This window comes from Rhineura floridana, chromosome 5 (genome assembly GCF_030035675.1).
Source record: "Rhineura floridana isolate rRhiFlo1 chromosome 5, rRhiFlo1.hap2, whole genome shotgun sequence".
In the NCBI taxonomy this organism is placed as follows: Eukaryota; Metazoa; Chordata; class Lepidosauria; order Squamata; family Rhineuridae; genus Rhineura; species Rhineura floridana.
In genome coordinates, this window is record NC_084484.1 from 75,436,879 (window position 1) to 75,448,872 (window position 11,994).

Sequence of the window (11,994 nt, forward strand, 5' to 3'; positions counted from 1 at the left end):
CTCTAATAAGGTACTTCCTGGTCCCTTCACTGTTCATATTTTATTTCAGACTTGAACTCTCTTTGCATTCCAGTCCTCCATGATTCTCAGAACATCTTGTTTTGGTAGGTGATCAATTTCTTCCTGTATTTTTGTGTAAAATCTCTCCAATTATGCTGTGTGAGACGTTTTGCTTCCCTGAAGCATGGTATTTAGTGACCAGGTAAAACAGTTAATAGGCTACTTGGTATCAGGAGTTGCTGAACAACTTTCAACTTCTTGATGCAGGAAAGAAGATTCCTTTCCTCTATGCCAGCCTTTCCCAACCAGCATGCCTCCAGATGTTGTTGGACTACAACTCCCATCTTCCTGACCATTTGCAATGCTAGCTGAGGCTGATGGGAGTTGTGGTCCAACAACATCTGGAGGCACACTGGTTGGGACAGGCTGCTCTATGCAATATAGCATGTGCATTTTTATAAACCGAAGATCTGAAGGTTTCTGGATAAAATGAAGTTGGATTCAGATGATACTGCCCAAGGTGGCACGCAAAAGCACTAAAAACCTTAAAACATCATAAAAACAAACCTTAGAACATATTAAAACAAAACATCCTTAAAAACACTTCTTAAAAAAAGCGTTCAAAACATCATCTAAGATTAAAAACATTTTTAAAAAGGTTTAAGAACATATTAAAAAGCAGGTGGGGTTTAACTGCAGAGTGGCAAATTCAGGGTGTACTACGAAAGTGGATTTGGCGCTCTTCTGCAACAAACCAGACTTTTTTGTGGAAAATGCACTAGAAAAGGTGGGATAACAATTGCTTGATGCAATGTTGTATAACCTCTTTGCAAGCCAGTCAGAATGAATGCTCAATAAACAGTTAACATCCTATAACCTCCCCACAAACTATGAGCAAGCAAATCAGGATGAACGCTCTATAAACAGGTTGTCTAGAAGTGACATGAGAATACTTTATTGCCTAGGAAAGTGATCTAATCTGTAGTTCTGATGGCTCACCGTATGGAGTAGCTGCATGTAGGGTGGAAGATTTACTGTGATTTTTCTTTTTTCTTGCCTCAACTTCTTATTAATGAAGTACATTTTACCCAGCAATAATTCTATTGCAGTAAATCTGAAAATATATGCTCAGCTTTAATAGAGAATGAGCATAATCCACTCCTTAGTTTGTGTGTGCATATGTGTGGAGGGAGCAAAAAGAAATTAGGATTATCTCTCTATGTACAAAACAGGATATTCAGGCAGATCCTGTGCTACTAGCATCCAAATCTGCCCTCCTTAGCAACATTTTTATAACAGCAGCTAGCCATGGCATGGCAAGTGGAGGCCCTCTGCACCTGTCTGCAGGATATGCAGTAGCCCAGACTTGGAAAACAATGCAAGTGAAAGATCAAATAAGTGCAAAAGCTACAAAGTATGCAAATCATTCAACAACCATGTTTAGGGGTGTTTGTTCTACTTTTTTAAAAAACAAAAAACAAAAACCATCCACTGTTCCTGCAATTTGCTAATAACTTTCCAAGCTTGTCAAATGTTTTATTAGACTCAAAGCTGGCTTAGGCTGGTTTTGCTCAAATCTCCAGTAGGATGCTTTTCCGTTCACATTTGATAGTTGACAAGTGAGGAAAACAAAATACATGGAAATGTAAGACACAAAAGGCTTGAGCCTGTTTTCATGTATTTCACTATTTAAATGCACATATGTCATTCCCAGCTGCCATTTGAGTATTTTGTACTCAGGTCCACTCACTAAAGCCTTAGGGTGCTTTCAGAGTGTTGCTATTTTGGGGTGGGATTCAATCACATACCAACAAATTCAGGTTGCTCAGTTAAAATTGATTTGGTGCTCTTGAAAAACAAACTCAGTGCCCCCTCAAATCCCACTCTCCAGACTTTTTGCAATAAGGAAAGTGATCGAAAAGTCACTGGAAAGTGTTAGATAACAATTGCTTGATGCAACGTCATACAATCTTCCTACAAACAAATCAGAATGAATGCTCAATAAATAGCTGATGTTGTAGAAACTCCCTGCAAATTTTGTGCAATCAAGGGCTCGTTCACATGGGCACTTACTCCAAGATCAGTGCTATTCACATGCCTGTCAAATTCGCTGAGTTTACATGATGTTTCAGTGCATGGGAAGGTAAATTGCTGCTTTCTTCCTTAAATTCGAAGCAAATCAATCCAATTTTAATCCAAAAAGGGAAGAAAAAACGGTCTGTACTTTGCATCTCTAGCCTCTTGTAGATGCTTAGCTCTGATGCTTTGGTGAGTCCACGCCCACTCCCTCCTCCTCCCTTTGTTTTTTTTACTCTGGAACAAACTGAGCATGCTTGGTTGCCAAGGCAGAGGAAGAGATAATATGACCTTCAGAGGGCGTGGTCATTAGGAAGTTGCAAGATTAACCCTTCCACTTCATTATGAATGCAAAACAGTGGGTTGGGGGCTCATATAAGGTAAGAAGTGTGAACCTTTAAACTCCATTGCAATGAGAAAAGCTTTGTCTTTAAAACGGTGTTCAGCTCCAGTGTGAACCAGCCCCGAATCAGGAGGACTGCTCAATAAACAGGTTGTCTGAAAATGACCTTAATGTTGTTATACGAAAATATAATTATATTATATTACAATAATGTCAAGTGAGAAGTGGCCCTTATAGCAACATTTTACAAGCTGCAGTCAATTCTTTTTATAACAAACAGAGCTGCAGAATACTGAATTGTTTATCCACTGATGCTGTTCCTAAGCCTAAGCAGAGATAAGCACTGACCAAGGACACATTTAACCTAGCAGTCTATTTTATAGCAGTAGAGATAATCCCAGAAACATAAAAGGAGGAATATCTTTTGAATAACAGTTTTTCCTTGCAATCAACTAGTGTTTATTTTGCTTTGGTTAGGGAGAAGGTAAAGAAATGACCATGGTGATGACAGAAAATCGATCAAATGTTGGTATTTTTGGTTCTCATTTGTTTTCGGCCTTTTTTGTTGCCCAGCAACTTCTGTATAATTTTGCAATCTGGAATATGACTAGCAATGAAGCACGTGGGGCTTTGGGTTTTTGAGCCACTGATCTACAGACCGGTAAACTATGCATACCGCGAGATGCAGCTAATGTTATTGTGACAGAGTAGTGATTATAAGAATGCACACACACCAGGGACCATCTGACCAGCAAGTGAAGCTTCTGAAAAGTTCATGTTGGAGGCAATATGCCTCTAAATACCAGTTGCTGGGATTCACAAGTGGGGAGAGGGCTATTGTGCTCAGGTCCTGCCTGTGGGCAGGATGCTGGACTAGACAGGCCTTTGGTCTATCTAGAATGGCTCTTATGTTAATTATTTCGCAATCATTTCTTCCCATATATTATTTTTTTTTACAATAATTTTTATTCAAATTTTCATAAAACATAAAAAACAAAATCATAAAACATTCAAAGACAAAAAACAAAACAAAACAAAAATGATTAAACAAAAAAATAAAATGTTGACTTCCCATTTGTCGCAGATCAAATCAGTTATAGGTCTGCAATATATAACAATCCTGTCTCTTAAATTATATTATAAAATCACTTTCCTCCAGTAGTTATCTTAATTAATCATCAAATCTCATAAACATTACTTTATTCTTTCCACAAAAAGTCAGAGAGGTTTCAATTCTTTAAGAAATATATCTATCAATTTTTCTCCTAATAAACATGTCGATTAATCCATCTCGTTAATAATAATAATAATCTTATTGTCATAACCATAGTCCAAATAAACATATCGATTAATCCATCTCATCAAAATCTGTTAGGTCCAATAATTTCAATAGCCATTATTCCATTATCCATATTAACTCCATCTTCCATCTTCAATAGGCCTGTTAAGTCCAGTAATTTCAGTGTCCAATCTTCCATTATCAGTATTCCATAATAATCTTGCTGTCATAACCATAGTCATATAATAAGAGTCTGATGGGAATTTCCTCTATCCCAAATATTTTCTTGCCATCGATTCTGAATAAGTTGCTGAAATATTGTTGTAAAGTCATATCTCTGTTCTTCTTTTTTACAAAATGCACTGGCTCATCTCTTGAGAGTTTTTCCATTGTCACATGGCTGCAGTTAATTCCATATATTTTCTCTATATCAAGCTCCATCACGTCATTCCAGTCCAGAAGATTATCCAAGCCATTGATAACTTTATCTCTAATATCTTCATTAATTTCTTCAGAGATAACGTTAAATTCCAAACAGTAGATTTTATTTCTAATATCCATAAACTCCAGATCTTTTTCCAATTCCACATTTGTTCCAATCTCCAGGGCTTGTATCTTCCCTTTATTTTTTCTTTTCTCATCTCTGATCTCATTCTCCTCTCTCACAGGATCCCCTATTTCTTTAAGCTCCTGCGTCATTTTGCTCAGTTCAATTTTCAGCTCCTTACTGCCCTGTCGCAGGGTTTGTTTCGTTGTCTCAATCTCATCCATTATTTTCTGAAACATAATTACTTCCAGATTCTCAGCCACTTTCTTGATTGCCATTTTTAAAACCACGAAAACAAAACAAAACAAACATAAAGAAGAACCACTTCTTATTTCAGCAACAATTGGGTTAATATTCCAGGCTTGATGACATCACAGTATAAACAGAGCAGCCTGCCTTATCTCTCTATGTTCAAGAATACAAAACAAATTTAGTTCCCAGCATCAAAACAGTTAGTGGCGTCGTGAAGAAGCAGATTCGTCAAAATAAAATAGACCAAAAAGAGAATAGTCCCAGACAATATAATGTTCCTCGGAATAGAAATCCCTCTTCTGTTTATATCTTTAGAATGCACTTCCAGGACAGCTTTTTGCAATAGAAACAGAGATAAGCTGTTAATTTTGTGAATAACAGAGAAGAGTTATAGCTCACCCAGAAGTTCTTTGAAGCTGATTCATTTGACAAATTTCTTTTTGCTGCAACAATTTAAACCAAGTAAAAAAAATAATAGAAAGAAGGGTGCTTGCCTGTTAGTCCGTTTTCTCTTTGAAGAAAAGATAAACGTATCGCATTAATCAGATAGAGCTTGTTCGGAAGTCCGTCCGGCATTGCTGGCTGGACCTTTTCTCATAAATTAATGAAATCCAGTCCTCCCAACAAAAACAGGCTTTTGAGGTTGATCTCTACATTTCTCCCTGCCCGGGAGAAATTTCATCAGTCAAAAAAAAAAATGTTCTGACTGATTTATATCTGAATAAGCTTCTTTTGAGGCGGGAGCCCGTCTCAAAAGCAGGCACAAGCGAAGTCACCCTTCCTGGAAGTCCCCATATATTATTTTTAAGTGTTAAATTTGACTACAGTTTCTGCAGATGACTGCAATTGTTATGGGGATTTTCTACATTTAAAAAATGGGCTATTAAAAATGCATGGACAGAGATCTCAGGGCCATGCCAAATGAATCCCAATTAGCCTTGATGATGCAGTGAACTTAAATTGCATTGCCGCTGTCTGTGCCATGAAAACGTGCACAGTGATTCTCTTACAGACCAAATTCTAGCTCCATAAGGTTGGGAGAAAAATGTCACTATGTTAACCAGACATCAAAAATAGATGTGCTGTGAAACTAAACACTCTTATATGCAAATTATTTTCAACCCTCTATCATGCAGTATCATCCACCTCACTTAATAACAAAGAATATTTACAGTAGCCTTCCCCAACTTGGTGCCTTCCGGATGTTTTAGTTGGCGCCAGAGCTTGGAAAAGTTACTTTTTTTTTTTAACTACAACTCCCATCAGCCCCAGCCAGCATGGCCACTGGATTGGGCTGATGGGAGTTGTAGTTAAAAAAAGTAACTTTTCCAAGCTCTGGCTTGGGGCTGATGGGAGTTGTAGCCCAAAATATCTGGAGAGCATCAGGTTGAGGAAGGCTGACTTATAGGAAAAGGAGGCCTACTTACTGTGTGGTTTCTTGACTAGAAGATCTCATGGCAAAAGCTACCATTGCTTTAAATAGATATTCTTCATTAGCATTCCAAGTATACTGTAAAGAAATGAACAATTTTTATGGAAAGGTTGCTGGAGGAAGAACTTTCTTCTTCTCAGGCAAAATGTTCATGAGATGTTCATGGAAATGAAGGCTTAGACAAATTCATGGAAGATAAGGCTATCCAAGACTACTAGCCATGATGGCTCTGCTCTGCTTCCATAGTCAGAAGCACTATGCTTGTGAATACCAGTTGCTGGAAACTGCAGGAGAGAAGAGTGCTCAAGTCCTGTCTGCAGGCTTCCCACAGGTGTCTGGCTAGGCACTATAAGAACAGGATGCTGTGCTAAATAGACCATTGGCCTGATCTAACAGGCTCTTCTAATGTTCTAATGTAGATGACTGCAATGTGCTATGTAGTTATTTGTTAAATTTGTATCCCGCCTTTACATCAAATGATGCTCAGATTACGAAGATCATCTGGAAAACTCAACTGGTACAGAATACAACAGCAGGCTGTTAACTGAGACATGTAGAACTGCTTACAGAGTGGCTGGTTACATTCCAGGCACAATTCCAAGTGCCTGTTTGGCCTACAAAGCCCTTAGCAAAGAACAGGCAGCAGGCTTGTTTAAAGACATGGCATGGATCATGTTGTTCTCTCCCAATTCCCATTATCAGCTACATACTCCGTATTCCCCATTAACCACTGTAGTCTGCCTGCACAATTCAGCACATTGAAATATCCGGCTCCACCATTGCGCCTACACGTTAGGAGCTTCAGGAACATCAGTGTGGATTTGTGGGAGGGAATGAGGCCAAAGGACTCATCCCTGCAATGGTATTCACATGATGACTCATTATTTATTGGAATAAAGGACATTTTATTAGAATTGGGTGACTAATAATTTCAGCTGTTAATTTTAGTAATTGCAAAAAAAGTTTATAGATATTATGATGATTTGTAATTTCCTAGAATTGCAATATATTCCTTTTGCATTCTTGTAAAGTAGGCTAAATAAAGTAGATAAATCTATCAATAACCATGACTGCAGATTCACTACACAGGCAAATAATTTGTCTATCCAGTGAACTGGTAGTCATGATTCTTAATTGTCATCACTAAACACTGCACACTAAACTATATAAAACATGTATTATGTCACTATTCTATGTATTTAAATCCACTATGTTACCTACTAAACCACAAGAGGAGGGCTCCAATACTATGTTTGCCCTGGTGGAGCCCAACATTCCTCTCCGCAGCCCTGTCCATTCTTCCTCATACCCACTTCTCTGTCTGCCTCTGCTCTTTCTTCCAGCTGCTCTCCACTGGCATTTGGTCATCTGCCCTTTTTATCTCCTCTCTTTCCCTCCTAGCTACAATTCTGCTGTCCCCTACCAGCTCCAACCCCTTTAACTCATCAGACTGGCATGTGGGACTGCAGAGCTCCACATTCTTCTCTTCCATGCCATGGGCCCACCACCAGTGTCCTGATGTGGTGGTGGTCATCAGTTCTGCTGTTGCGCCTGATAGGAGCACACGGCCTGGAGTAACAATGGGATCTGTAGAGGGGTGGACACTGGTTGTCCTTCACATATAGGTTTTGAAGGTTTTTCTTTTCTTTTCAGGGTAGAGGTCATCTGAGGTTTCTTTTAAATCACAGCATACTTCATTCATCAGTTAGTTTCTTTTGCAGAACAGATGTTCAAAGGTGTGCCTGATGCTCTGCTATTGAAACATGGTTCCATTATATGAAACTCTTTGCAAGATATAATAGATTTATGGCTAATGATCTCTACCCCAAGCAGTTTACAATCTAGAGGATATCAGACAGATTCATCACTCTCAGAGACATAAGTAAACAATGAGAAGTGCAGCTCAATAAGGCAGGCAGCAATATCATTGCATCATCTGCCCATTCTAGGTTGTTTGTGCAGCTTCAATAGGCTTAATGTGCTTTACTTTTGTTCTAATGGATCACAAGAACTGCATCTGATACATTTTATATAAGAGGAGACAAATAAGTTTAAGGATCTATTTAACACTGCTTACAAATGTATATTGCGTTGGAAGAGTGATGGCAGAGATGCAGTCTCAAAATTATAAGAATTTGCTTTGAAGAAGACTAGCTCAGATTTTAAGGTTTTTGTCAACTAACTTGACCATCTCCATATTTCTGAGACCTCACTGGAAAGTTCCTCTTTGTTTGGATACAAGTGCATGCCTGCAAGAGTCATAAATCAAAGTCTGTCACACAGCAGCAGCAGACTCCAAAATCCCACACCCAATCTTGTTATGCTGCTGGTTAAGTAACTTTAATTCATTTTACAGTGATGGATAGGAAATTCATCTATCCTGTAAGCCCAGGTATAAAGTATGCCTAATTATCATGTTTGCTTAAATTCAGTTTCCTGCAAAAGCCAAGGTTTGAATAGTCATCTCTGATTGGCTTGTAAGAGCCTGGACCCTGGCTAGCTGTAACCAATGCAGATTGGTTCAAGTAAAAAAAAAAAAAGGAAGGAGAAGTTGGTCATCCCAACTCCCTATTAAAGAGGGAGCCGGGAGATTCAAAGGGAACTTTTCAGTCTTGGCCTAAGAGAATTTCTTCTTGGTGTAGACAGCCCAGGTGTGGGTGTGCTCTAACATGAGTTGATTTCTTGCTTCTTCTAACTGAGCATCTGCTGCCTTGTTCTACCTTTCAGGATGGGGACAACAAAGCCAGTTAAAAGGGCCCTAACCATTCTCCTGATGGTGAAGCAAAACACTTGAGATACCTTGTGTTTTCTACTTTCATGCCTTTGGCTAAATTGTTGCCTGTCGCTTGTTGGGGATAACTGTGTCAAAATTATACAGGGAGTGTGGGGAGAATATGAAATGGAATGCCATTCTGGGTGGCAAAACGTCTAGTTTGAGCCTTTCTTCAGACGAAGTGTGATCAAGAAGAAAAAAATCCAGCATTTGGGAAGCAATAGCACACAAAAGTGGACGGATTGTAAACATTCAGAAGCTGACACTAAATACACTTACTCCAATGGAGATTTCCACAATCACAGAATTCGATAACATTCATTTAATCTTCCAGTTGTCTCGATCTGTGTAACTGACAGCTAAAATAATGATTCCACTACAGTTTGACAGCTTCATATAGTGTGTGGTTCATACTAAGAACAGTTACTTGAAATGATGTACAAAATAATGACAGCATGAAAGTCTGCTTACTTTAAAAAACACCATTCCCTAGCAATGTACCCATGTAAGTAATGTTGCTCAGATCTGAAAGAATGAGTCATTTTATGACAAAAAGCTATTTGATGGATAATTTAATAACATTTCTAGACAAGCTTATATCTCTTTAATAACACACTTAACACTAGTTGGCCTGTTGTAAAACTTTCACCAGAAAAAGTGGATTTAAATATTTCACTTACTGCATTGTCTCCTAGTGCTCTTTTGATACTAAACCGCACTTTGAAAGCATTCTGTGTATCTGTTCCAAAGAAAGGGATAAGGTAAAAGGAATAATTCACATATATATAAATCAGCTGACGGTGCTTTGTAAATTTGCTTTCCTTCAATACATCATTTGCATTTGTTGTTGGTGTTATTGCTGTGATTTTATCTGCTTTTATTTTTCTGTTATGGTTATATTGGTTTGTTTTAATTTATTATTTTACCCTGCCCTGCTATTTCATTGTGAGGACGGGCAGGTTAGAAGTATTTTAAATAAATAAATAAATAATCTATATCTTTCAGGAGATTGTAGGACAGAGTTAGCAATTCCAAGTGCAATTACTAGGATAATTCTACTGAAATCTATGGGGTTTGAGTTTCCAGATTAAGTCTGTATAGGATTTGGATGTAAAAGAAGAAACACAAGTCTGAATCCCTTTCCCTGCCCGATCTCCAACTAAATTGTGGAGCAACCATGGACCAGATATCTGCCATCATTTTTCACAGATCTCTTTAGCCAGTGTTGAACCATTGGTGACAAAGTGGATGCTGTAAAGGTTCTGTAAGTTGCCCCATCAGGATTCTCAATGTTCTTTTAACCCTAATAAATGAATGCTCAAAACTGCAAAAGCCTCCAATATCATTTTGTAGTAGGATCTTGTGCATGTTTACTCATAAATAAGTTTCACTGAGTTCAAGGAGACTTACTTCCAAGCAAGTATACATAGAATTTCAGTCTTAGTATTTCAAGGCACCAGATTGTTAAGGAAACAGTGGTTGAAGGATGAGGCACAAAATGGAATCTTACCTGGTTTGCAAAGCTCAGGATATGCAACACTAACCCAGGCAGATGCAAGCAGCAATCCCCCTAACATCCTTCCCAACTGGAAAACTTCAGGCAAAACAGCCGCTACTGAAATGCAGTCTTAAACTCCCAGTGACCCAGGATTAAAGCATCAGTAGAATTAGGAAGCGATCAAGTAGAAGGCTTAATAATTAACCCTCTTTATTTTAGCAAAAACAGTTACGGAAAGTAACTATTTTCTGCTGGGTTCATCCTTTTATCTCTTTAGGCACCTGAACAAAGGGGGTAGAAAACAATTCCTTTTTTCTTCGTATAATACCCCAAAGCTAAATGCTTTGTCCTTTCAGTTATGAACAGCACACACCTGCCATGTTATTTAAATACTTGTTTTTCCTTTCTAGTGAATTTGTACTACACTGCCACACATAACCATACATTATGAAAGAAGTTACCTGCTAAAAGAATATGTTACCTAGACAAATAGCCTTGGAAAAAAGTACATGAAATGGTCAAAAAGTAACTTACTTGTCTAGAGAATACCTAATAAAGGATGTTTCTACCCCTCAAATTGTTCCCCATTAAGTAGCCATACAAAGCTTTCATCCTAATTTTATGTTTGTAACTTGGAAATACCTTTCGGAGGATTTTGGATTGCTGTTGGCACTCTTCAGCATTCCACTGCAATGACTTAACAGGAGCCCCTGGAGTTGACAATTCAGCAGCCTTTAGAGCAGAGGTGGAGCACCTGTGGCCTTTAGATGTTGCTGGATTGTAATTCCCATCATCCCTCATCACTGGTTATGCTGGCTGGTGTGTGTGTGTGTTAAAGGGAGTTAGAGTCCACCAACTTCTGGAGGGCCCCAGTTTCTTTACCGCTGCTGTAGAGTCTACAAATAAGGGGGGGGGAGAGGAAAGATGAGAAAACCTGTTAAGAGGAAATATAATCTCTTTCAGAATATTTCTGATCTCATTCCCAAACTGTGTATTAAAGTAAAGGCTACCTTGACAGACATTTTATGTGGATAGCTAGGAGGAAAGACTGCCTGCCAGCTCTATCCCAACCCATGGCTACTCAACCAGGTGCCTACAATCACCAACAGAACACACATGACCAGCTGGGCAGAGCCCAAGAATTACCACACACAGGACTTTCCAGGACATCATGTGATTTATATGTGGTTGTATGACAAGGCACTAAGCTCCAAGGAAATCACTGGGCCTTACTTCTTTAAAATGCAGATAGTGAAGGGCTTGTATATGTCTTGTCTTGTCTTATCTTGGCTAGCAATCACAGAATAATGAAAGAATACCTAGAATTCTATTCAGATGTAGGCTTTGAGTATATATTGTTTCTACCAATACTTGTAGTATGTAACCTGAGGTTCAACCTATATCTCTGGAATAGGGTTGCCAGGTTCATGGCCTGAGACTGATCCTGTATCTTTAGGAGAAGAGAGAGTCAGCCAAGTGCAGGTGTTCTTGCAACTCTGTAATGGGAAAAACCACAAGGTGGAATACTGTATCTTTAAAAGTTGTGCAGGGGGAAGGGAGAATTCCACCTTGTGGTTTTTCCCATTACAGAGTTGTAAGAACACCTGCACTTGGCTGACTCTCTTCTAAATATACAGGATCAGTCTCAGGCCATCAACCTGGCAACCCTACTCTGGAATGATATTGCTGGACATGTTTACCATTACTGTCATTCTCTCCCCCTGCCCCCCAATACATTGCTCCACATATTCCACATGTTTTTCAGTTTGTAAACATTCTAAACTTGAATGTTGT

At 38.7% G+C, this 11,994-nt stretch overlaps 1 protein-coding gene across 1 annotated transcript in view; it reads right to left on the reverse strand.

The window, feature by feature from the left end:
- Window positions 1–11,273, reverse strand: part of CLTRN (collectrin, amino acid transport regulator) — a 32,266-nt gene extending 20,993 nt beyond the window's left edge. Inside the window, exons 1-4 of the mRNA XM_061629433.1 lie at window positions 11,211–11,273; window positions 10,843–11,096; window positions 9,383–9,441; window positions 5,925–6,007 (exon numbers count right to left, since the gene is read on the reverse strand). Of these exons, the coding sequence (XP_061485417.1) occupies window positions 5,925–5,968 (44 nt within the window). The 5' untranslated portion in view covers window positions 5,969–6,007; window positions 9,383–9,441; window positions 10,843–11,096; window positions 11,211–11,273. The remainder of the gene's footprint in view (window positions 1–5,924; window positions 6,008–9,382; window positions 9,442–10,842; window positions 11,097–11,210) is intronic.
- Between the last annotated feature and the right edge of the window lie 721 nt (window positions 11,274–11,994).